The sequence below is a fragment of the Populus trichocarpa genome, chromosome 19 (genome assembly GCF_000002775.5).
Source record: "Populus trichocarpa isolate Nisqually-1 chromosome 19, P.trichocarpa_v4.1, whole genome shotgun sequence".
NCBI lineage: Eukaryota > Viridiplantae > Streptophyta > Magnoliopsida > Malpighiales > Salicaceae > Populus > Populus trichocarpa.
The window spans coordinates 4,106,521-4,133,249 of record NC_037303.2 but is presented as its reverse complement, the minus strand read 5'-3'; the positions used below and the strand labels follow the sequence as shown (position 1 = coordinate 4,133,249).

Here is a 26,729-nt window from a genome sequence, read left to right as displayed (position 1 = left end):
TTTTGTCCTCTTGGCTTCAGGCCTCTTCACTTGCCTTCAGGCCTCTGACCCTAGTCCTCTTCGGGACTTATGCGTAGCCATCAATGAAACCGATGGTGGTATATGCTTTTAAAGTGTTTCTTTTATTCGTTAACAGTCGCATGAAAAATCACACCAGAATTATAGCAATGTTGGTCCTGGAGGGAAATGTCATGCACCCTTGCAAATATTCACTTTCTGTTTGTTTATTGTAGTGTAATAAAAAATAAGTTGGAAAACACTTTCCAGTGTTTGGTTATGTCATGGAAAATGAGCTGGAAAATAACTTATTAATGTTTTATTTTTTTCAAGTTTATTAAAATAATGAGGAACAAATCTTACAAATTAAAAAGTTGAATGTGAATGAAATTAAAAAAAAATATAATTTCATAAATTATCTTAAATAAAATAAATAATAATCAAAATAATAGAGATCAAATCCAAAAAAAAAAAATTGAAAGATAAAGAAATTAAAATAATAATCATTAACATTTCATAAATTATTTCAAATAAAACAAGTAACAATCAAAAGAATGAGGATCAAATTTGATAGATAAAAAATTTCAATTAAAAAATAAAAAGGGAAAAGCAAATAACAATTATAAAAATAAGGACCAAAATTAATATAAAAATTAAATTTTAAGGGATGAAATTGAAAAACAAATATTCAATATTCAAAACAAAAAATATATATAGCAATCAAAAGTTTGAGGATCAAATTTGATATAATCAACAAATAATATGACATTTCTAAATTTTTCACAACTTCCGGAAAGTGTTTTCCGCCCAAAATAAAAGGAAAACACTTTCCTGAAAACCAAGCCAAATTTTTCTTTGACCGGAAAGTATTTTTCGTTGACTAACTTTTTTAATGACAAACAAACACAGAAAAGTTTGGAAAGTAGTTTCCCGGAAACTAGTTTCCGGGAACAAACATAGCCTCAATATGCCTTTACTTTCTGATACGTTCATTCTCTGTTACTGATTTCTTAATGAAATCTCTTTCTCATGCTGTGTTCTCGCCAAGGCCTTCCAATTGAACAAGAAGGGAGTGAACTATCTTCAGAACCAATTCTAGTACTGGGAAAACAATCAGAAGAACACATTCATGGAGCCGACGTAAAGGTGTAGCGCTGCCATTTCAGGTTATGTTTAGCATGTTCCCGTCGTTATTACCTTTATCATAGTTATTGACCTAAATGAAGAGGTTGGTGCGCACTTGTCTTTATGCTCGGTTTGGTAATACATAAAAGTTGTTTTTTTAAGAATTTATCTTCTTCTACCTCCTTCTGTTTTCCTCTCAAGGAGACAACATTGTCTGGATCATTTTCATCAACAACAACAATAATTACTAAGCTTTGGATAGTGTTATGGATTGGTTGTCTTACCTTAAAATAATAAATTAAATGTTAGACGCGATGGTCATCTGTTGAAGTAGATTGCAAAGTTATTATTCTAGTAATCCATAGAGGTTTATTTACAGATAGAATTGAAATTGTATTTGTGCTGAATAATCGTAGATTTTTATTGTAGCAAAACTAAATTTGGATAATACATTTTAGAAAAGAATGGTTCCCATCTAAGTTTGTTGATACCAAGATCTTCTTTGTTGGATGATGAATATTAATATCTAGGCTATTAATATTTCTACTAGATTGAGTTGTACAAGGAATAATTCAATCGAGAAAGTTGATTTTCAATTTCTTCGAAGAATTCTTATGAAATCTGAAAATTGGTCTAGAAGTTTATGAAATAATTGTTCCACAACTACTATAAATCAAGAAATTATACCCAATTGATGGAAATTGAAAATACAAATATTTAATAGGTTGAATTGATAGGAATGGAGCCTATTTAGAACTAGCTTGACAGTGTGGTTGCGGTTACTTTTCAAATAATTTTTCGTGCTGAAATGCATGCCAGTGATATTTTTTTTATTTTTTAAAAATCATTTTTGACATCAGCACATCAAAACAATCCAAAACATATTAATTTTTTTAAAAAACAAAATTTGAATTTTTTGGGAACGCGGTGCAAACCGCGTTCCCAAACGGTTTCTTAATGAACTGGTAAGAACACAAGTGTAAATGCTGAATCCAACCATGGCATTTCATTGTTCAAATTGCTCTATAAAAGGTTTTCAGAAACACCCACAACTGGAATGCGAAACAAGCACTTTATACTGTTCAAAATCGTTGTCAGCTTTTTTCAACAAAAGATTTGCCTTTACTTCTCTCTTATCTGAATTAGTCCTAACCCACTCGCTCACCCCCCATTGCAACAATTACAATAATCCTTTAATGCCAAAGATAACGGCAATCGTTGGCAAGGATTCAAATCTTCTCAGAGGGTGCCTAAAATCCTATCTGAAAAGTCTCTGTAAGAACCCATATAGGATTCAAGCATGAACTTGATAGGTTCATGTCTTTTCCCTTCCGCGCTCCTCTAGTTCCATCAAGTGGAAGGGCCGCCGCACAACAGATACTCAATAGGTAAAAGTTACACTAGGGAACAGGAAGGTTTGGCACAGCGAGGGAGAAGGATTACAACGGTATGACTTAATCAAAACACTTGATATTTTATTTCTTATTGAAAACGAGTGCCTTGAGGTGTCTAGGAGGATACAAGCACCAAACCAGGTACCAGCTTCACTAATTTCAGAAATAAAGGTATTTCGCAAACAGGAAATTTAAAATAAACAACCAAAGAATTGATGATAATCTCTTGGTCTTCAAATATTGGACATAAATTATCCAGGCACCAAACAACAATACAAACCATCCATCATGCATAGGCCACGCCATTCCATTATACAACCTGACCAACTAGCAGCTTGCGGATCTGCAATAAGAAGCCATGACAGCATTAGGGTAACAAATTCAACAATACTTAGCAAAGCTGCAATGTCATGCATGTTATACAAATGAGTAGCTAAACAACATACGCAATCACAAAGCTTTCCTGAGATGTCAAGTTACACCGATGCAGGCCATTCGATTTGGCCTTTCCAAGGTAGCACTAAAATTTTCAGCAATTTGCAGACAAAAAAAGGTCATATAATGGGAAAAATACTAATATAACTTCTCACAGAACTCTGTTTGCAATAGCATGTATGGAAATAAGAATGAGGGAGGTTTTGTTAAAGAATCTCTAATTCTTAAAGAGATACCCGCATAAAACTGATAAAGAAAGTTGAGAAAAAAAGGAAAATCATAAGAAGTTAGTCAGACTAGTGAACAACTTTGACCCATAAATTATACTAAATAATTACGTCTTTAAAGGAACTTCCACCTCTTACACAGAACTCATACTAGAGGATTAGAAAAGGAAGTTTAAAGTCAAATAGCAGATGCCCGTGCTGCAAGTTTCATCTAAAAATCATTTCTGCACTCTTTCTTCAGTAAAAAATAACCTCCTAGCATTTCAGATCCAAGCAAACTGTCCTTATCTCTTTGCAGGACTATTGATTGATGGCCAAAAAAGAAAAAGTAAGAAAAGTGATGCAGGTGGAAGCTAAAGACAATAATAAACAAAAAAAAATAAAAATGGGAATTTTAATGAGCGAAAGGGGTTGCACATATGAATCCCAAGCTCGCAAGTTTTATTTTCTCTAGAATAACAATCCTCAAATCCACTTTAAGAGTTTTACAAAGCCTTAAATAAGCCAGAAATCCTACCTCAACTATGAAACAAAATAAAAATCCACAATTACAAAGGAAAGAAGCACAAAATCCAAAAATAACAAGGAAATCACAAAAACTGCTAAAACTGAGGCCCCGAGGTGAGATTTTCAAAATATAAAGATCCGACAGTAGAATAAAAAGTTATGACCATTTTAAGCCGTTATTTTGATTTGACACAACCAGACCACCTCTTGGGCTTAGATTTGTCCCATTAGTCCATAAATGTATCTGCTAGGCCATCCATGTAATTTATCTAGGGTAGATCCTCATCTAGCTATGATAAACTTGCACTTAACTACTTAGAATAATCCGTTATCGCAAGTCCAACTACATCATTCTCCATAGGTTGGAGGGAATTCATCCTCAAGTTTTGTTTCTCCTCTAAATAAAAAGTCAAGTGCTGGACATTGAAGACATCATAAGTTTTCAAATGATGAGGAAAACGAATCTCGTAGGCATTATCATTTATCTTTTACAACACCTCATAATGACCTATCTTCCTTTCCTTAGGCTTGTTATACTCACACTGAAACCTGTCACGTGTAAGGATTGCCCATACCAAATCACCAACTTCAAACACTACTCTCTTATTATGAGTATCAGCTAGGGCCTATACATGGCATTGTTGTCACTAATTGTCTGCTTGACCTACTATGAATGCCAAATAAGTAATCTACCATGTCAGTAGCTTGGATGCTCATGCGTCCGATGCGAGGTATGTGAATTAACTCTAGTACTCCAGAAGGATTCTACCTATAGATAATCTTAAAGGGACTTAGTTAGGTGGTCCGATTTCGAGATCTATTATAAGCAAACTTCACCTATGACAATGTCTTATCTCACTGTTTTAGCTTATCTCCAACCAAGCTTCATAGTAAGTTGCCGAGACTATTATTAACTATCTTTGTCTGCCCATCTGTCTAAGGGTAATAAGCATTGCTAAAATTCAACTGAGTTCCCATCCTTCCCCACAAACTCTTCCAAAAATTACTTATGAACTTGACATTCCTATCAGAAGTGATGAACCTAGGAATGCCATGCAAACAAACCACCTGATTGAAGTAAAGTTAGGCTACCCAAGATGCATCCATAGTCTTTCGGCAAGCTATAAAATAGATCATTTTCGAGAACCTGTCTACAACAAAAATAGAATCCATAGCCCGTTGTGTACAAGGTAAGCCCAATACAAAATCCATGCTTATGTCTAGCCATGGAGCATCAAGAACTAGTAACCGGGTGTATAACCCAACATTCAATAAGGCCCCTTTGGACCTCTGACAAACAACACACCTCTTGACAAAGTTAGAAGCTTGTCCTGGTAACTTAGGCCACTAATAACATGTGGATACTAGAGTCAATGTCCTATCCTGTCCAAAATACCCCTCACAATGTAGTTCACGAATGATATGCTCTCGCAAAAAGCAAACTAGAACACAAAGCTGCTAACCATGAAAAAGATAACCGTTTAAAAACACACAGTTATCTCGTTTACCTCTCTTCGTTAACTCAACATAAATATGACTGAATGATGCATCCCCCGAATACAGCTCAGAAACTATCAAATCCTAGCACATGGGTAAAGTCACACGTCGACTGAGAGCATCATCTACCTTATTTACACTGCTTGATTGGTGCCTCAATGAAAAAGTGAACTCTTGCAAAATCAATACCCATTTTGCATGTCGACGACTCAACTTATGCTACCCATTTATGTACTTCATAGCCTCATGGTCAGTAATTAAAATAAACTCCTTCAGCAAAAGGTAATGCCTACTCCAGAAGCATCACAATTTACTTCAAATAGTTTCTCAAAGACTAACACTAGTAGTTTGCAGTACCAACTAGGGACCCATGATCACTCTCTTAGCCCAGGTCACACTATCCCTGGTCTCACAAGTCTCTCTCCTCTAACCTACTGGTTAATTATGTGATCTGCCTTTGCATGTCTTCGATAGCGAGCTTCTGGATGTTCCCTTGTCAGTGGGGGAGCTCTCCATCCCCTTCTTGGCCACACTCTGCTCCATGACCTTTTCCCACCATGGTTTGTTAGCGCACACAACAACAGATAAATTCTCTTCTATGGGATTGCAACACACAACAACAAATAAACCTAGGATCGTTGGACTTTGATACCAACTGATACAGGCAGAAGCTAAAGACAACAACAAACAAAGAAAGAACACGAGAATTTTAATGAGCAAAATGGGCTGCAAAAGTGAGCCCCAAGTTTGGAGGTTTTATTTTCTCTATAATATCAATCCTCAAGCCCTCTCTTTAGGAGGTTTACGAAGCCTTAAATAGGCCAAAAACCCTACCTCACCTAGGAAACAAAATAAAAATCCAAAATTATAAAGGAAAGAAGCATGAAATCCAAAAATAACAAGGAAAATCACAGAAACTGTCAAAACCAGGGCCCCAGGGCGAGATTTGTAAAATCTAAAGATCCGATGACCAAAGTAGCGATTCCAACGGTCAAATCAAAAGTCATAGCCTTTTTTAGTCATTATTTTGGTCTGGCGCGACCAGACCTCCTCTTGGGCTTGGATCTGTTTCACTAGTCTATAAATATATTTGTCAGGCCATCTATGTAATATGTCTGGGACAAATCCTTATCTAGTTGTGGCAAACTTGCACCTGACTGCTTAGAATCACTTATTATAGCACGCCTAACTACATTAGAAAGCCCCCATCCTCTTCACATTATCCCATGTGTTTCAACAAAAACTAAAATTTATTCAAGTTGGGACTAAACATCTTTTTGAAGATTAGTTATAAATTTCAATGTGCTAAAACAATAATAAGAAGAAATACTCAATTAGAATGAGTTAACACAAATCTAAGAACTAACATTATTCTTACTCTTAATGATTATTGAGTGTAGTGGTGATTTAGAAGATGTAGATCCACCAACAAGATCACCAAACAACACAAACACAGTAAATTTTGGAGAAAAATTAGATTTTTTAATTCAATAATAATACCTTAAAGTTGATGTCCGCGGAGGGTGTAATAAAATAAGAAGTCCTAATGAAAATAGAAAACATAGGGAAACTAAAATATTAAAATTAGACCCTGTGTTTCTTTCTAAAATAAGCAGCCTAAAAAGTCTAAAATGTTGTTCCACTTTTTGTAGGCTACCTCACAACCCCTTTTTTCAAAATAATAATAATTGGGCACTTCATAATCATTCATGATTGTTCCTTTTCTAAGAACAAGTTCAATTCTCTTTCATTCATTCTATTGATATGAGTATCCTATTAAGGAATTAGAGTGTATGGAGAAGTCAGGAAAAAAATAGTAACATCAATAACGATAATTTATTGAACATACCTCAGGAAGTTTTTTACGAAATACAACGTCCAACCGCGCATCAAGAGAATTTTCAAACACAATCTTCCCATCTCGAGATGCCAACACCACACCTCCAGAGCTTCACAACAAAATATACCAAAGTCAACTTTGTTTTTCTATCTCCAGTATCTTAGATACAAAAGAGTGACTTTTTAAGATAAGTCATTTGAAACCTTACACTCATTGGTTACATATTATGCAATTTGGAAACCCTAAGTTATATGATACAATTAGCAATGTGAATTATGCAACTAGAAAATTTTGGAAATCAACAGCAGGTATAAGTTTACTATGGCGACCACAATTAAGAACAAACTACGACACACACTTGATAAGACCCACAGAAGCCCCACACAAACAGCTTTTGATTAATGAATAAGTATATGCACTCAGGTTAGTTTCTTGGATTTTCATGAACAATTTACCAGAAAGGACCATGAGCATTATGATGGCTAGGAGCAGGTGGAAGATAGACATCGTGGTCTACAATGACTTCTGGGGGATAAACATTTGCTTTCTCAGCATATTCTTCCTTTGCTGAATTCAGGACAGACTCCACCAAATGATGGTCATCTTTCCGGCAACGTAGCAAGACAGCAGGCTCCTTCAATCTGAGTAAACTCTGGGAAAAAAAATGAAGAAAGAATATCCAGATTATGAGCACAATACTTTATTCATGTATATAACACCGCATTCCTGTTAAATATGAAATCATAATGGTCATTTCTGAGCATTCCCTGGTAATACAATTTTTCATTTCTTCATCTAATTTACAAACAACCAATCATCCTCTAAAATGTATCTGCAAGTTAAAAAGTTTCATCAGATGATTCCCTCAAAGCTCAAGCCATCATCAGAGTGTTAGTAGATTAAAATTCACTTCATTTTATCAAAAAAACAAAAATGCTCAGTAGGGAACATCAAGTGCATGTATCTAACAACTGAAATGTAGCATCATGTGCATGTATCAAGAGTTTATACAGATACAGACGAACACAAGTGAAAAAGCCCCATCAACCAAAACTTCATGAACTACACGTGGCAAAGCAATTCCACAATTTTCTTCATTTTAAAAGCAACTGAAAAGCAAATGGGCATGCTGGTTATTCAATAATGACCTGAACGATGAGATCTTTGAGAAGATGCTTGTACCGATGGTGATGTTGGCTGACATTCAGAAGATCCTTTCCCGCTACATCTTTCATGGAATTAACTACATCATCTTGAGCTTGAAGCACTTTGATCCGAGAAGCATTAAGCTGCATCGAATACTCACTGCCCATAAAAACCAACAAAACAAACGTCACTTCATCACCAACACTCCTGATCAGAACTGAGTAAAATAATCCCATTCTCTACCTACACAAATCAACGTAAAATTATTTCAAAATCCAATCCTGATCTCCTTTCAATAAAATCAAACTAGTAATCTATCCTATCCTACACAGTTTCAAACCGGACCATATTTTTATAATTTCCCTTCATAAATAAATAAATAAAGAAAGTGCTTGAAACATAACAAAACAAAAATAATAAAATTCAATTTCAACACTAACAAATTCCATGATTAGCATCACTTCACTTAACTGTTCACAAGATAACAACTACAAGCAATCAAATTTAACAGCACAACACAGCCCCACCAATCAATAAACAGCATAATTACCAAAAAGTTAACCAATAAAAAATGGGAGAGAATTACATCTTCTTACGAACTTGAACTTGCTTCTCTTTACGCTCATACTCTTGCCTGATCTTCTTCTTCTCAGCCTCAACCAGTTGTAACTTCTCAATATTGAATTCCTTGAAGAAAACATTTTCTCAATAAGATCAAAACTGAAAAACCCATCAAGCAATTCAGCAAAAACAAGCAAGGAGGGAAGAATTACTTCTTCAGCAGAAACTAAGATCTCGTTGGCCTTTTCCTCTGCTTCTTGGCGGATGAATCGGACCATCTGCTGGATCTGCTTGGAGACATCTGCGTCGTTCATTTCGGATGACTTTGGTGGAAAAATCACACGAGAAGAGAAGATCCAAATGGTATGGACAGATTTGCGATTCAATAATTTCTACCAGAAGAAGATGCAAGAGCGTGTGTGTGTCTATATATATATATATAACGGAGGATATACTTGTTCTACTAGACAGCACGTTAGGCTGGTCAGTGATTATTCACGTTTTCACGAAGCAGTCCCCTTGTATTTTTTTTTTTTTTCAATTTATTATTTATTTATTTATTTATGTATGCATGTTTACAATTTTTCTCTCTGTTTGGAAGGTAACAGGGGTATATAGTACGAAGTTATTAAATTAGCTAAGTTCAAGCACTAATAAAGGTTGGGTGGATAAATTTAAAAATGGCTTTGATTTAATATTATTCAAGTTATATTATTTTGAGAACAATAAAAAAAAAATCTCATTTGGATTTTGATAAAGATAATCGAGATAATCGATTGCCCAAGTAAACTAAATTTTATTAAATCTACCTTCATCTTATTTAATATTAAATTAGATCATTAGCCTGTATCAGGCTACGATCGAATTATTTTTTTAACATAAAAAAATATTTAAGCTAACATGTTTTATAATAAAAAAAATAATCATGAACTTAAAACATAATATATATTGCAAGACATCTTTTTTTAATATTGATATGGTGATATATTTGATAAAAATTGTTTTTTAAAATATTGAATTAGTGACATATTAGATCGATTTGGGTTAACCTATCAAATCTGTGACCTGAGTTATGAGACCGTAATAACCTTATAAAAAGCAAATTAAAATAAATTATGAAGGTCAATTCCTAATCAACTTAATATTCAAGGATGAAATTGAAAAAAAAAACATCAAATTAAAAAATGGACAATAAAAACTATCTGAGCCAACCCTGATCATAAGATTAGGAAAACTCCATAGAAAAAAAAATCATGAAACTCAATTTTCAACTAATCCAATGTTGAAGGATAAAATAAAAAAAAAGAACAAAAAAACAACTCAAGTCAACTCGGGCTAACTTGTTAAGCTCGTGAAATGGATCATGAGAACATGATGATCTCATAAAAAGAAAATAAAAAATAATATAAAAATTTATTTCCAACACATCCACTATTAAAAATTGAAATTGAGTAAAAAAATTAAAGTCATGAGATCAAGATAACTCCATATAAAGTAAATTGAAAAAAAAATAAGAAGCCCAATTTTCAAATAACCTAATATTGAAGGATAAAATTGAAGAAAAAATAAATAAAAAAGAAGAAGATTGAGTTGTTGGAGGGTGAAATTGAAAGAAAAATTCAATTACAAAAAGATTTTAAAAAATAAATTGAGCAACCCGAGTTAACCTACCAAAATCATCAAGATAATTCCATATAAAGCAAATTGAAAAAAAATACAAAATTCAATTAAAAAACAAAAATGAATAGAGTCAACTCAAGGATTAACTTGCTAAATTCGCGATTCAGGTTATGAGATCAGGATAACCTTATAGAAAGAAAATAAAAAAATTATGAAACTCAATTTCTAACCAACTCAATATTGAAGGATAAAATTGAAAAAAAAAATAATTATAAAAGGCAACAAAAAACATTAAGTCAACCCTAGTTAACCTATTAAACCTACGAGTTAGTTAATGAGACTGGGGAAAATTCATATAACAAATCGAAAAAAATTATAAAGCTCACTTCCAACAGATCCAATATTGACAATTAAAATAAAAGGATAAAAAACTAAATTCATGAGATTGTAATATAACCCAAAAAAAAAAAATCAGAAAAGATTATAAAGTATAATTTAAAAAAAACTAATATTAAAAGATAAAATTAAAAAAAATCTAAAAAAACACAAAACACTATTATAAAAAATAATATTTGACAAGTATAACTATAATGATTTAACTTATCTTTAGTATTTTGTTAATTTCATGCGAGCAAAGCCTTCTAGGAACACACACTTATCACTCATTTAAATTGGATTAAAGAATGGATTTAATAAATATTAAAAAAAATAATTAAAAAATAATCATGAAAGGCTATAACAAAGAGCAATAGCTAATATTATATAAAAAAGGTGAACTATATTTTAAAAAATAATTTTGTAAATATATTGTAAATCAATTAATTTAAATAAATTTAAATTAAAACATAAAAAAATCAAAGACCCTTACAAAGAGAGCCCAGTCGACTGGGGTGATTATTTTTTCATTTTCTTTTTCTCTAACTTTGTGACTTCTTCTACTTATATTATTTTGAAATGTCTTGCGATGCATGGGGTGATTAAAATTTGACTGTCTCATTGTACGCAAACGAATAAGTTTTTCACCATGTTATTATGTTTGTGTTAATTGATAATGATGCAGCCCAGATCGGGGTAGCATGCAGCAGCCCCTGGCAGAGCCTTTTCGGCCCAGACTGGGGTTATCTGCAACAGCTAGGCTGGGTCTGGCTAGCTAGAAAGGGGTTGCTGCCATCTGATGGCAGCCTGATCTAGACTGTCACCTTAGCAGCAAGTTGAGCTAGACTCTTTCTCTCTTTCTCTCTCTCTCTCTCTCTCTCTCTCTCTCTCTCCCCCTCCCTCCTTTTCACCCTTTCTTGTTTGCGCATGTTTTAAAATATTTTCCTCTAGAAGCATACACCATCCATCACAGCATACCACCTTCTCTCATTAATAAACAATCTCTTATTAACTTTTTAGGCTAACCTTTACAATCTATATCTAACTTTGCACCAACTTTCTTTGCCTTTCCTGGCCTGCCACTCTTATGATTTACTTTCAATCATTAATCTATCCATGTAATTCGCATGTCAATCAAGTAGTCAACTTTATAAAAAACCAAATATTCCCAATCATTTTTCCCTCCACCATATAATCTTCCTATAAGATAAGCTATGGTCCTCTGGTATCTATAAGATCTTGAAGACAAGCCATTCGAGCTCGTATATGTTAACTCAAGCTCACTCAAGCATTATTACATCATTCATTATATATATTTTTTTACACACACATTCCTATTATATTTATTAACTTAAGTATTAAAGGATTCTCTATCTTAACAGGAAACTTGTTTTATAAGTTAGTCACCAACATAGTACTTAACTAAGGAAAGCCTAATATGTTTGAAGTTTTTCATGACTTCATTAATAGATTTGCATGTGAGAATCTCAACAAAAAATCTAGTTCATTCCCTTTCGTCGTTCATAAAAAATATTGCCTATGACTGATGAAACTCCAAGACAAAGAAGAGTAATTGATCTTCTTATCATAAGGATTTTAATACTTTTAGGTCTCTAATGACTTTCCCATCAAGTACAAGTGCTCAACAATGTTATTCTAGCCATATAAAAACAACTTTACACTCTTCCATTCCATCAATAAAAAAGTTAACATACCAAGAGAGCATGACCCAAATGGTTTCTCCATTGTGTTGAGTAACGTTTTTAGGCGTTCAATCTCCTCCTTATTGAACCTCAACCTCTAGGGTGCTGGACTCACAGGCTGGCTCTTTTGAATTTGTCAAGTGTGCATGTCCTTTTGACTAATTCCATTTGTATACTCCATTACGCCCCATCCTTGGCGGTTTTCCATGGACTTTCCAGTAGGTCTCCTTTGTATGACTTGTCTTATTGCAATAGTTACAAAAAGAGATCATCTTTAGGGAATTTTTCCCTTCAGTCTTCACCACTTCTGCACCATTCATGGCATCACTCAGGTTTCTACTATTAGTTATCATCCCCTTTAATATTAGGGACATCAAGCATCATAATTCTCCTTCCTTCTTCAGCCCTTATCAATGACAACACTTCATTGAGTAAGGGCAGAGATTCCTTTCCAAGTATTTGGACTCGCACTTGATCAAATTCTATATTGAGTCCTGCAAGAAATTCAAAGATCCTTTCTATTTCCATATATTTTTTTAAAATTACAACATCATCACTACACTGCATCTTAAAATCTTGATAATAGTCCAATTCCAACCAGAAACTTTTCATAGTATTGTAATATTCAATAACCATCATATTACCTTGTTTGTTCATTGAAAGCTTTGTCTTAATCTAATAGATTAACGCAACATCCTTTACTTTAGAATAGGTCTGTCTCACTGCATCCCATATATCCTTTGTTGTAATCAGAAACATCTAAGGCCCATAGACTTCTGGCATTATAGAGTTCCACAACCATGGCATAATCATGGAGTCTCTTCATCTCATAGTGTAAATTTTGGGTCTTTTGGACTAGAAGGGTTGTCCATCAAATGACTGATCTTTCCTTTTCCTTTGAGAAAGGTTTTCACTATTTGTGACTACTTCAGATAGTTTTGTCCATTCAGTCGGTAGGATGACTGTAAACTCTACAATTCCCCTGATATTTAGGTTTCTTTTGTAGTGTTTTCAGACATGTTTTTCAGATTTGGACAGGTTTGCTAGATAAAGTGACTAGGGTTGTCAGGATAGATGAGAAGAGAAGAGAAGAGAAGAGAAGAGAAGAGAAGGAATTCCAAGTTCAGAGATAAGGTAGGTTCAGAAAAAAGAAGAAGATAAATTTATTTGCTCGATTTTCTTTAACTTTAAGAGACATCGAATTTATTTGCTTGAATTGTAAGAATATTTGTTTTACTTTGATGATCAATAAATTTATAGGAATGAAAATTTATAGAAATGAATGTCTGGACCTTTGAACTGAATTAATGACATATCAATTTATTATTTTTATTTTCAGAATTTTATTTCTTTAATTTTTTATTCAAATGCCCAGTTATTTTTTTATTTCAATATTTTATAGGAAGATTAAATAAAATTTCCCTTGGGTTCAATCTGCTTTTCAAAATCATACGACGAATTTATTTTATTTGTGATAACTAAAGTCAGAATTATATTTTGAAGGTTCCGATGACCGACCAACTAGCCTCTCATCTGAGGACATACATTGGATTTATGCCCTTTCTAATTGCATCAATGACACTTTATTAAAGGTGGATTGGCACGAGGATTATCTCTTTTTATAGTTATCCTCGCTTGAGGCCTATTTTTATCATAACTAGAAACATTAGCTTGTTTTGATTAATTGTTTATTTATGGTTGCTTACCCTTCTCAACTGGTGTAACTAGTGTAAGTCAAGGCTACGTGGCAGCAACCCTCCTTTGCAACCCTCCTTTGTAGCCAAAATAGTTGAGGTTTGTAATTAGATTGATAATAGAGTATCACAAACAAAAACAAATTGAGTTTGAGAGTTTTTTTGGTCATAATAAAGTTCTTAATTGAAGAGAATATTTAAAAAATAGCTTAATTTGATTTAATTTGAAGTGAAAGAAATTTAAAGAAATTTGAAGTTCAAGAATAATTTCCAAATCCCACAGCCCTGAGCCACCATATCCATTCTACAGCTATCAGTCACCATGAAAACCGCCCTCTCACAGACCTTAGGATCCACTGTCGAACCTAGTAGGCAGGTCCCCCTTCACGCGAACAATCCAGTAGACCCCACTTCTTAAAACTGAACCAATCAAACCCAACTCAACTATGTCGATGACAACCCAGCTGAAAAAAGAAGAAAAGGAGCTGGTGTCTTGATTTGGCCAAATTAATTCACTCCCTTTGCAGGCTATAAATGGTGAGTGAAGGCACGTGGGCGTAATCCTAAGATTGGTGAAATAGCTAGCGTGTGGGTGCACGCGCGCCACGTGGCCCAGTGGTATTTTTTAAACATTTTTTGGTGTTTTTCCAGCTCAAGCCCAATTTCAACCCAAATAAATATTTTATTGCTATTTATATGTTTAAATTTTGTACATATTTTTAATTTTTATTTTTGTGAAAGTCCAATTTTTTTTTTTTTATTGATAGTGACATTCTTATAAAAAAGTACAAAAACAAAATGCAAAAGAAAAATTATAACAAATGCTTCCTTATATTTTCCAAGTATACGAATTGATAACTTGGGTTGTGTCAATATGGTTTTATTAAAGCTCATAGAATAATAATAATGATTTTCGGCTTTGTTTTGCAATTCACCATAGTGAATGGGCTAAATTCCAATTTGATTTTTATTATTTATATGGAACCACCTCTTAAAAATGACTTAATTGACACGTCCTTTTTTAAAACGATTGATGTTCATATGTGAAAATCAAATGCTAGTTATGCTTCTTTTTTAGCAATTTCGATGAACATTCCTTTTAGGAATTTATGTCTACATCTTAATGTATTTGAAGACTAATGTCAAACTTTTATAAAATTAGAAATAATAAAAAATAATAAAACAATTAATTAGGATAATTGATGACAATAAAAAAAATAAATTTAAATGAACATGTAGTAAAGATAACATTTCATAAAATATGATGCTTTATGGGTGACATCGTTCTTATCTTAAGCATAGCTAACCTGTTACCTGAATCTTTAGAACTAATGCTTATCTTTTTTAGGATACTTAGTTTCCTTTAATTTCTAGGTAGGGACTCTAATTTTCAATAATATATGTATTTTGGCTTCGACATGCAACAAGTTTCATGCAGATTATTTCACTCAGTTAGGAGCAAAAATTTCATTGTATATTCATGCAACTTTTGAGAATCATAGGAACACCTTTGATACTTGAGGAAGAGGTCTTTTAAATCAAGAGGCAAAAATCTACCTCTCAACAACTGCTTCATCTGCTCCCAAGTTTTAATAGGTCTTCTACATTATTTCCTTCTAGTTTCCAATAGCCTATCTCATCAGACCAAGGCCCCATGCTTCAATTTAAACCCTGTAGTTTTTATCATCCTCGAGTATGAAACTCTTGTATGCTTATAAAATCGATCACATTCAACTAACCAATCAAGGAAATCCTCTACTCCTAAATCACCACCAAAACAAGAAATCTCAACTTTTATATGATAATCTTGATCATACGTATTATTTCTAGCAACCTTACCTCAATCTTCTTTATCAGAAGAATACCATTGTCATACTAGCAATGATGATTTGCATGAACTAGTTCAGCGATAGGTTTATCACTGGCGTTATTCCAGACGCATGCCTTTGTTATTTATCACTGCTTTTGTAGCTTTAGAGGGACAAACACACAAAAAGTTAGATGATTTTGTGCAAATGAGTGTTTCAGTCTAGGCTGACTGAGTTGGTCACTTTCGTGGCATTGCTGGAGCAACTTCAATGTCAACATTGCAGGAGACCACTTGAAAGTGTCAGATCAATTAGTATAGAATTTGAATGTGCAGTAATGGCTGAATAAAGATAAGATGTTGTTGAGATCATTGGAGAAAATTGAATGTATATGTTTGATTTCATGGAAATGGGGTTATCAATGGGGTGTTTCTCAGTTGAATGGTGGTTATTTTAGCCTCAGAGGTGGTCGGAAATGCCACATTCATTCATCTTAAAATACCTACTCGACTAGCTAAAACTATCGAAGAAGAAGATGCATAGTACCCTGAACAATGTTGTTTTGGCTAAAAATTACATATTAGGGTTTTTAATTTGGGATTTAGGAAACTTTAATTTAATCCTTATTCTTCCAATTTCTTTTCATTTGGCCCTTAATTTCTTCCTGAACTCTTAATTTCATGCATTTTCACCCATGTCAAGTTATTGCCAGCTCTAAATTTGAGCGTCTTTTATAATTTGGTCCTTGATTTTTTATTTGTTTAATTAGACCTCTAGACAACTATCAAACTTTTAATTTTCTTTGATTTAGTCCTTGATTTTCACTAATTTTAGTCCTCGAAATCATACGCCTTTTACAAGTTAGTCATTGGTTTCTAATTTGTTCAATTAAGTCCTTAATTGTCCATCAAACTTTGAATTTTATGCAATCAAGCCCTTGATTAAACCAATTAAGATTCCCAAAATCCAATTTCAGTCCCTAAACTTCAATTGTTTTCAATTAACATCCAAATTAACTTCAAAAACTGATTTCCCTTGCAATTAAGTCCTTAATAAAATTAATTAAGTCTTTCAAAATCCTGATTGGGTCCTTAAACATCAAAATTTTCATTTCTTTACCCCAAATAAAAATATTTTCACCAATGGGGCCTTTTGTCAATCAAAATTGGGTTGTTAATTTTGCCAATCTTGTATATTTTGGTCCTCTAACTTTTTCATTTTTCATTTTGGTCCTTCACCACCAACTTGGGCAGTCTTTTAGGATTTCTTCATATGTATCCTCTTGTATTTTAGATTTATTTTTTTTCTATATTTTTCTTTTATTTTTTATATGGTAAAAAATGGGTAGGAACATATGCCCCCTCTTTACAATGCTTATTTTTCTATATTTTTTATGTGATGCACCTATCCAAAGACTTCACTTTTTGTTATGAAAAAATGGTCTTGTTATCACGAGTGACCTATGTCACACCCGAACATCGTGGTGACCGATTAAAAAACCATCTCTTGTTTATTTATCGGGCAAAGAACGAATATCTGACATCTCGTTCTTTGAGGAAAAGTTTAGTTCAAGGAGTCGCCACCTAATATTATGATTACTAGGAACCCTAACTGGTTAATAAAGATTATTTGGCATAAGACTGGTTACGCGAAAGGGAAGATACTATCACCCCTTAAACGTCCTATCTGACGCAAATTACACTGCTTGGTTTTCTCTAAAATTGCAAAGAGTTGTACTTTCCCTTTTTTTTTATTTCTTATCATATTCCTGAATCTAGGATCAATGAACAATACCTATGAATATTTTCAACTCTGGTATTGGTAAATATTGCACAAACCCAAAAGAATATGATATTCCTGACTCTGACACCAGTAAATAAGTTCACAAAATTTTGAAATGTTTAAGAAGGAGAAATAAATTTTCTATGGCTTTTCCTTTTTTTTTCCCTTTTAATTATTTACTCTTTTTAGACAAGCTTAAAAAAGAAAAATTACACAGCAAATTTGCATTTAACAGTATTGGTCCACAAAACATATAGCAAAAAAAAAAAAACACAAAGAAAAAATATAAAGAAAGCGCAAAGGGCCCACAAATAAATCAATGAGATCCCAAAATATTTCTAGAATTTTCTAATATTTAAATGGGACTCATTTGGATAAATATCATAATAAAATATATGAATAAGACATAAAAGTGTGTTTTGCCAAACCATAGTCTGGCTGGCTAGACTTGAGGCCCAGACTACTTTTTTTTTATGTTGGGCTGGGTATAGCCAAGCAGTCCCGGCCCTGTTACTGGTACAGACCAGAAACCGGTCCAGGCAGTAGTCACGCGAGGATCACGCGTGTACAGTGAGGAGTTAATTAAATTTGCAAGAAGAGGGGGGAGGAAGAAGCTTACCTGTGCTGGCGGTAAAGGCGTGGAGTCGCTTGTCGCTCGGGCTGCTCCTGTCCTGCTCCTGCTCCTTCCCTCTTCTTTTATCTCTTCTTTTCTTTGGCTTCTGTTTTATTTTTTTTCCCTACTTTCTCTGTTCCTTTCTTTTCATTGTTTTTTGCGTCTGTGTTCTGGGTTTTTTGTTTTTTCGTCTGAATTCTAAGTTGTTAAGTCCTATTTCTGGTCTCCGTTTCTTAGGCTTTTGGCTAGTGTTCTTCCTTTTGTTTTCCCAGCTTTTTCTCCTTTTTTTTCTCCCCCTGCGATCTTCCCTGTTCTTCCCTTTTATAAGCACGAGGGCATGAAATCTCATCCTTATCTCCCCAGGGTTGTAATCTTCGTGAAGATAGGATTTGCAATTTGTGTTTTGGTTGGACTGGGGTGCCGGCATTTCATAATTTCCTTTCCTTCTTTGCAGGTGGACTTTCAGCGTCAGAGAAGGAAGAAGAAGAATAGTGCATTTTTGAAACGGCGTCGTTTTAGACTGGGATGACCATTTTCAATTTGGTCCTTGAACTTTCGGAATTCTTTAAACAGGCCCCCTGGGAAAACTATGATTAGACCCCAGGATCTTGGTGCCTTTTCCAAAACGGTCCTTGACTTCAATTTTAAATCGATTTAATCCCTAATTGACTTTTTAACTTTTAATTCTTTCAAAATTACCCTTGGAATAAATCAATTAAGCTCCCTACAGTACCCTGTCTTTGTATTTTGGTCATTGAACTTTAATTTCTTGCAATTTTGACTTAAATTAGTTTAGAATTTAATATTTTTTCAATTATACCCCTGATTTTATTAATTAAACTAATTCTAAGCTCAATTAAGTCTCCAAACTTATTAATTCTTCAATTAAACTCTTGATGTCATTAATTAAACTGAATCAAAGTTTAATAGAAACCCCAGACTTGTTAATTCTTTCAAATTCTTTCAAAATTAACTTCCAAAGTCAAAATTCCACCATGATTAAACCCTCAAAACTTTCAACTTGTGTTGTCTCGACCCGAATCTTAATTTTTTTCATATAAAAAAAAAAGCAAAAACCAAAATTTGGGCTATGACAACCTACCTCCCTTTTTTGAATTTTGTTTTTAAAATACTAGTATATTATCATAAGCGATCTGTCCATTTTGAAATTCAAACACTGATTTATTTTCACGGCCAACCTGTCCATTAAAAAACTGATATATTTTCACGAACGACCTACCATTTTCAAATTCAAAAACTAGAATATTTTCATGAGCAACCTACCCATTTTGAAATTCAAACACTAGTTTATTTTTACGGGCGACCTGTCCATTCAAAAACAGGTCAAATAATAATGTTCATATAACTTTCATGATTTGTATCGGTCTTTAAAGAAAGGTATTTCATCATGGGGATTGGTTTAGGAGATAACCTATTTTGCATTGGGTTCAAGAAGGATCAAATACTCATTTGAAGTCTTGTGTTTGGATTTTCTCAATGTGAACAAAAATGTATAGTTGTCCATTTCATCATGACTCTCGTAAATGATTTTTTAAGTTTAGAGAGCGTTATTTATCAATCTTTCCCTCTTGCTTGATTAGAATTAACTTTTCAAAGCACATAATGGAGGCTGAGTTGCATGGCTACCAAAGAAAAGAAATTCACATGTTCAAATGGTGTTTGAGGGTTTTGATAGGTCTAGGATCACTTATGCCCCTTCATCTTCTTTTACTATTCTTCCATCATGTGTTATGCTATCAGAGATTTTTGCTCTTAGAGGTTGAGATGAAGGATCTTTCTAGGTTTTTCTTCACTTTAAACCTTTGATTGAACACCCAATTGACTAAGTTTTTGGTAATATAGATCGGCCAAAGATAAAGTTCATCGAGTTTTACATGACAAAGAACTAAGTTTTTTGTTAGGTTTTACAAAACGCATGGATTAGTCGGCACACGCAGCCGCCGTTGACTCAGAAATAGTAAAAAAAATTGTGTCGCTGCCGACTAAAAAATCAACAATGAAAACTATGTCGTTGCCGACCAGAAATCAACAATGAAAGTTGTGACGCACTGTCGATTCAGAAATCAGTAACGAAAACTGTGTCGATGTCGACTTAGAAATCAGCAACGAAAACTGTGTCATTGCCGATTCCAGAATCGATAACAAAAACTATGATGTGCTGTTGATTCAGGCATCAACAACAAAAACCGTGTCACTGCCAACTCATAAATCGACAATAAAAACTGTGATGCGCTACTGATTCAAAAATCAGCAACGAAAACTATGTTGTTGCCGACTAAAAAATCAGCAACGAAAACTATGACGCGTTGCGTATTCAGAAACCGACAACGAAAATTGTGTCGCTGCCGATTTGGGAACCAGTAACAAAAACCGTTTCATTGCCACTTTAGAAATTTGCAACTACGGTGGAGTCATTTCTGGATTTACTTTTGTTTTATTGGGTGATTACAATACACCCTAAATGTAGGTTTTAATCCTTTTACGTGAGACAGGTGGTAGATTGACTACTTGGCCTGGTCTCTTAAAAGGGTTTGTTGTTCTAGTGATCACCCTTATAAAAACAATATGGGGGCTTAGTAGGTAATAAAATAGCATGTATACCAATCATTACCAGTCTAAACACTCAGCGAAGAGTTGGGGTTTACACAAACTAAATGTCATAAGGTAAGTTATTAATCCCTCAGTTAGCCTAAAATTTCCATGTGTATGCATTCTGAAGCGATCTATCACAAATAAACTAATGATGCATGAAGACATTCATCTGTATCCAACATACATGCATGGACAAGATAAAATATGCTAAAGAGTAAATAAAATAATTTCTTAAATGCAATCAAATTATTAAAAATAATATATTTATCAAAAAATATTTCAACCCCAACTACTCCGCATTCAAATATTCCAATCCATATTTCCTATTTCATACCAACTTTTAAATTATTTGTTATTTGTTATTTCTATTTGTAACTTTATATTTATATTATAAAAGGGAATCTTTCATGAATTGTTTTTAAAAAAGCATGCTTATTAACCATAGTTTTTCAAAGATAAAGTGTTTGTTTTAGCTTTGTTTTAAAACGAAATATAAAAAAGACGAAAAATCAGATGAATTAAAACCTGGTTTGTGTTTTCTTACAATAAGAATTTGGAAACAACTTTCTATTTTTGTTTTTTAAATTGAAAAGTTTTCTATAAGCATTCACATCATCTTGAATATTTTAAAAATAATATGATAAATTAAATTTGAATGCAATTCTACTGATATATAGCCGTTAGTTTATCTTGACTCTTCGAGGAAAAAATAAAATTCTTGAAAGTCAACTCCATATAAATACATAGTTTTTAAACATTAAAAGTAATAATATCTTTGAATTTGTTTTTTACATTGAGACTAAGTCCCTGCTTGAATTTGTTTTTTAAAATATTTTCTTACAATCTTTTTTAAAATTCAAATCTTGGATGATAAGAGGCGGACCACATTCACATACCAATTAGCACAATTTTCCAAGAGAAAAATATAAAATTCAAATGTACATGTGGGTTTATTTATTTATTTATTTTTAGTAGGAAGAAGAGACCTCAATTTATTTAGGTATTAAAATTTAAAATATTTTGTTTTTTTTTCTCATAGTGCATTATATAGGTTTAAAATAATTCCCCCCCCCCCCCCCCCCCACAGTTGATCAAATAATGAAATAATTAGAAGAAAACATGTCAGATAACTTGTAAGAAATGGGAAAATGACCAAATAATGTAAGCATGGAAATATACAACAAAGATAATAAAAGTGTGTAGTTGCTGAAGAATGGTTCATCATTTGAGACAAAATAAAATTAGGGGTAAGAAAAAAATTGAAAAACTGATTAAACTGAGAAAACCAGAAAAAAATAATCGAAAAAACCGAACCATAAAAAAAACTGATTAGAATTTTTAAAAAACCGACCGGTTCGGTTTTAGTTTTATAAGCCTGAAATCGAAAAAACCGAACTGAACCCAAAAGGATAACTCAATGGGTCAAATTAATTTTGTTAGGGACTTAATTGGTGAAAATTTAAGTTTGGAAAGTGAATTTGAGCTTAATTAAGAAGATTGGAATTTTACATGGCCAAATTTAATTTTTTCAAACTCAATTGGATGAAATTAAGGATCAAATTGCAAGATACTAGAAGTTTGAAGGCTACTTAATAGGCAAATTGATGAATCTTAAAACCAAGAATCAAGTTGGAAGAGGCGCTGGAAGTTGAGGATTCAATTGGAAATCTCTAAGGATGAAATTGAGAAAAGTCCTCCCGAGAATTATGTTTAATTGAGAGGGGTTTATTGCATGATATCAAAAAATTAAGGGTTGGATTGGCGAAAGGTGTGTGAGCCCCATTTGGGCTAGGGATAATCCAACGGTGCTGTTTTGTTTTAAACAACATTGTGGATTATCTTCCACCTTTGACAGCAGTTGCTCGAGTGTCTGAGAATGTGATGAAGTTTTGTTAAAATGATTTTAATATATCAATTTTTTTTTCAAATTGTTTTTACATTAGCATATAAAGATTACTAAAAAGCATTAAAAACATAAATTTAATGTTTTTTTAAATCAAACACACACATTGGAATGAAAAACTAGTTAGAGTGTCTTGTCTCATCCGACAGTCATGTCTATATAACTATTTAAAGTTAATTTTATTAAAGAATTATCTCAACTCTTAATCTACTAGGTAAGGTCTCATGATATGATTTATATTATTCTCTAACATATCTCATATCTCTTTAAGTGAAAACTTTTTAAGCTTGATACTTGTGATGGTGCTGAATGATTTCGCTAGATAAGCTTCATTAACAACATGATTTTACATAATAGCAGCTTAAGATTAAACTAACAACTTCTCAATGCCCTCCAAAAGTACACATGAGAATATGGAGATCGAATGCATGAGAATACAATTGCAACACAAAAATACAACTCCATAAAAGTTACTTGAGCTTATTCTCTACGTACTGGATGCATGTGAGCTTCACTTGAAGAGTTTCCAGTCATTTGTTCTTACCTCATCAGCAATTACAGTACGATTGAAGCATTTGACTGGTGATAAAATGCATCATTGGTTTCTTTCACATAATGCTACAATTAAGGATTTGAGCCGCCTTGTCTCGCTTCTGAAATTAAAGATAATACACATAATAAAGGATGAGTTCATATTTTTATACGCAAACATTTTTTTAAACATATTATGGTATTTATTAATTAATTAGATAGAGAGAATGATTTTATCAATGAAAATATGAGGATTCAAATGGGAATTATTAGTTATTTTGAAGCCAGTCCTAAGAATGTAATTAATCTCTTCATTCAGAGAATTAAAGAACTTCAATCAATACGACAAATGGGAATTCAAATGGCACTCATCGTTGACTACCATTCCCTTTTTTTAACCGAGTTTTTCTCATATCTCAACACTAAAGAATTGAAATATTAAAAAATAAAGTTCAGAATCATAAATAAAAATCATTAATTTAGATAGACTAAAATGAAGATTTTCACAAGAAAATGAATAAAAGCACAGTTTTAATTAAAAACAAATTGGTCATTGGTTTTTTTTTTTTTTTTAAGACTAGCCTTAAATTCTATTTCATTAAATTGATCTTTGATTTAATTTCATGACACTTTGAATTAGAAAGATCATGTAAAGAAAAGAAAATCTCAACACAAAAAAATGACAGCTGAAATTGCAAAAAAAATAAAAATAAAAATATCCACTATCAAAAAGAAAAAGAAAAAGAAAAAAACGTAAAGCTCCAAAAACAATTAGATTTAGGCAAATGTATAGTAATAAGTAGTGAACAAATCAGTGAATTACCCTTGTGAGGCGGGGCGCCGCTTGTATCGCGCTCCTGCTTTGACGTAGTAAAGTATAGTTATCGCAGAAGATGGCATCACCGTGGTGTGTGAAATTGTTACCACGATAACAAGCACAACAAATTTCATAGGTGCTCACTGAAACATTGAAGAAACATTGAGAGCAACTGAAATATGCTCCTGCCAAGAACTTCTCACAACCCTTGCAGATTATAGCTCTTCCACTCTTCATGAGGTAGAACAAGACGATTGCTTCCTCAAAATCCAAGGTTCCATTGTCGTCCTTGTCCAGCGCCCTGAAGATGCTCTGTTGAACGAAACTCGTGGCTTTTTTTTTCTTGAGATAGTCAACGTATTCAAGTAGGCTAATTTTCCCGTCTCTGTTCTTATCCATGTCATTGAAATCTTTTGTGGCGTTTTTCCTTTCCCCATCGGGCAGATGATCATAATAAGCTCTAGCAGCCCGGCGAATCCCCTCCATAGCAGCCTTACGACTCCCCTCCATAGCTATTTTCTTCTTAGATGTACAATTTTAACACTCCAAAGACAATTTGGTCTGCATCTGATTAGACAGTGAGAGAGGATACCCAGCTACTGCCTACTACTATGAGAGGCCCCCACAAATTAGGTTTTGGAGAGAATCTTTTCTTTGATTCCACCTACCCATGAATTATTTATTTCTCCTCAATAATTCTATTGACTGTTACCATAAACAAATCTAATCATACCATCCAACCCAGCATCTTGGAGTCCATTATAAAATTATAAAACGAGACCTAAAGTATTTTTTATGAGACTTGAGCACTGTTATAAATTATAGTTGTTTTTATAACACATGTAATTTGACTCGACGGTCTCTTTTCTTAGGCTTGTATTATTCTATAATTATATCTTCTATATTTTGACTAGTCAAATCTTCATAATCTCCTGCACCACAATCCTTTAATGACTTGATTAACATGCGCACCGAAAAAATAATCATGAAAAGATACATATCATCTATATAAACTGCACAATTTTTGATGATATGTCACAAAGGATGAAGAACTGCATCATTTCTTAGAACATGCTATAAAAGTTAGGTTTGGGGGGGGGGGGGGGACGTTCACATGGCAAAGAGGTTAGTGGAACTTGATGAATGATTACTTTTTTTTTTTTTCATTTTATAATTTGCATTTGATGAATGATTGTAGGAAATAAATAATAATAATAATAATAATAATAATAATAATAGTAATAATAATAGTAGTAATAATAGTGATGATATTAATTAGTAATAATAATAATTATGCTAATAATAATAACAACAACAACCAATTTTTGAATCATTCCTCAAATTCATATTTTTTCTTTCCAAAATAAAAATATAAAGTAAAGAAAGCAAGAAAACTGCCAACTTGAAAAAGTAGGCTAGAAAGGATTTCAAATATATAGGAAGATGAAGCTGCAATTCTAGACAAATTAGAAACCTAATTGTAGCTCATTATACCCAAACTTGGAGAGACAATGCAGATTCAAGGTCAAATCAAATCATTATTGGACAAATATGCATAATTTCTAAGTCCAAAGACATAATTAGATTTTTAATAGGCCAATTAGATTTAATCATGGCCAAATTAAATGATTTTTTATGTTTAAGAATTAATTTGGATCCAATTAAAGGATTTAATTAGGTACAAGGATTTTATTATACTGTAAATTGGTCAAATTAATTTTATTAAGGGTTTAATTGGTGAAAAATTAAGTTTGAGAGCTCAATTTGGACCTAATTAAGAAGATTGAAATTTTAGAAGACCAAATTCATTTTTTACCATGTTAATTGATTGAAATCAGGGGTAAAATCATAAGAAAATCAAAGTTTAGGGTCAATTAGGGGTTAAATTGAAGAAATTCACATTCAAGGACAAATAAAATTAATTTTATTAAGGGCTTAATTGGTGAAAAATTAAGTTTGAGAGCTCAATTTGAACTTAATTAAGAAGGTTGGAATTTCAGAAGACCAAATTCAATTTTTACCATGTTAATTGATTGAAATCAGGGGTAAAATCATAAGAAAATCAAAGTTTTGGGGTCAATTGAAGAGATTCGCATCCAGAGACCAATCTGCAAAAGACATCAAACTATAGGGACCTAATTGATTGCAATCAAGGGTTAAATTGAAGAAAATAAAAAAGTTTAATGGTCAATTAAGGTCAAATCACTTAAATTCAAGACCAATGACCAAAATCAAAAAGGCATCAAACTATTATCATTATTATTAACAGTAATATTACTAATGACCTTTTGGTTTCTTTATTGACCTTGATTGTTATTGATCTTGATTGGCATGTGCACCAAAGAGATAATCATGAAACCATACAGTTTTCGATGACATGTCAGAGAGGATGGAGAACTGCACAGTATTTTAAGACATGCTAGAAACGTTAGTGGGAGAGATGTCGTCTGCATCCCAGGAAGAAAAAACAAACAAACACACCCACATGACAGGGAGGTTAGTGGAACTTGATGAATGATTACTCCTTTTATTTTATAGTTT

At 32.9% G+C, this 26,729-nt stretch overlaps 2 protein-coding genes across 3 annotated transcripts; both read right to left on the bottom strand.

Annotated features, from left to right (window-relative positions):
- Positions 1 to 2,576: 2,576 nt before the first annotated feature.
- On the bottom strand, positions 2,577 to 9,340 carry LOC18108215 (V-type proton ATPase subunit E). Of its 2 annotated transcripts, XM_006371074.3 has the most exons (6): positions 8,942 to 9,340; positions 8,755 to 8,855; positions 8,171 to 8,327; positions 7,478 to 7,674; positions 7,032 to 7,131; positions 2,577 to 2,859 (listed from the first exon to the last, which is right to left on the bottom strand). In XM_006371074.3, the coding sequence occupies exons 1-6, from the start codon at positions 9,041 to 9,043 to the stop codon at positions 2,827 to 2,829; spliced, it is 690 nt and encodes a 229-aa protein (XP_006371136.2). In that variant the 5' UTR covers positions 9,044 to 9,340; the 3' UTR covers positions 2,577 to 2,826. The 2 variants fall into 2 exon arrangements, with proteins under 2 accessions (XP_006371136.2, XP_052305443.1); XM_052449483.1 differs by lacking the exon at positions 8,942 to 9,340 and having other exon boundaries at positions 8,171 to 8,411.
- Positions 9,341 to 23,140: 13,800 nt separating this feature from the next.
- LOC18108214 (uncharacterized) lies at positions 23,141 to 24,835 on the bottom strand. The gene is made up of 2 exons (XM_006371073.3): positions 24,195 to 24,835; positions 23,141 to 23,493 (listed from the first exon to the last, which is right to left on the bottom strand). Exons 1-2 carry the CDS (start codon positions 24,696 to 24,698, stop codon positions 23,449 to 23,451), a joined length of 549 nt encoding a protein of 182 aa, XP_006371135.1. The 5' UTR covers positions 24,699 to 24,835; the 3' UTR covers positions 23,141 to 23,448.
- Between the last annotated feature and the right edge of the window lie 1,894 nt (positions 24,836 to 26,729).

What these genes read in the sequence shown, in the direction of transcription:
- LOC18108215 (XM_006371074.3), bottom strand. Translation starts at nt 9,043, where the DNA reads ATGAACGACGCAGATGTCTCCAAGCAGATCCAGCAGATGGTCCGATTC. An exon ending in TCTTAGTTTCTGCTGAAGAA is followed by an intron (nt 8,856 to 8,941) that starts GTAATTCTTCCC and finishes GTTTTCTTCAAG; the next exon opens with GAATTCAATATTGAGAAGTT. An exon ending in AATGCTCATGGTCCTTTCTG is followed by an intron (nt 7,132 to 7,477) that starts GTAAATTGTTCA and finishes TTTGTTGTGAAG; the next exon opens with CTCTGGAGGTGTGGTGTTGG.
- LOC18108214 (XM_006371073.3), bottom strand. Translation starts at nt 24,698, where the DNA reads ATGGAGGGGAGTCGTAAGGCTGCTATGGAGGGGATTCGCCGGGCTGCT. An exon ending in CGGCGCCCCGCCTCACAAGG is followed by an intron (nt 23,494 to 24,194) that starts GTAATTCACTGA and finishes CTTTAATTTCAG; the next exon opens with AAGCGAGACAAGGCGGCTCA.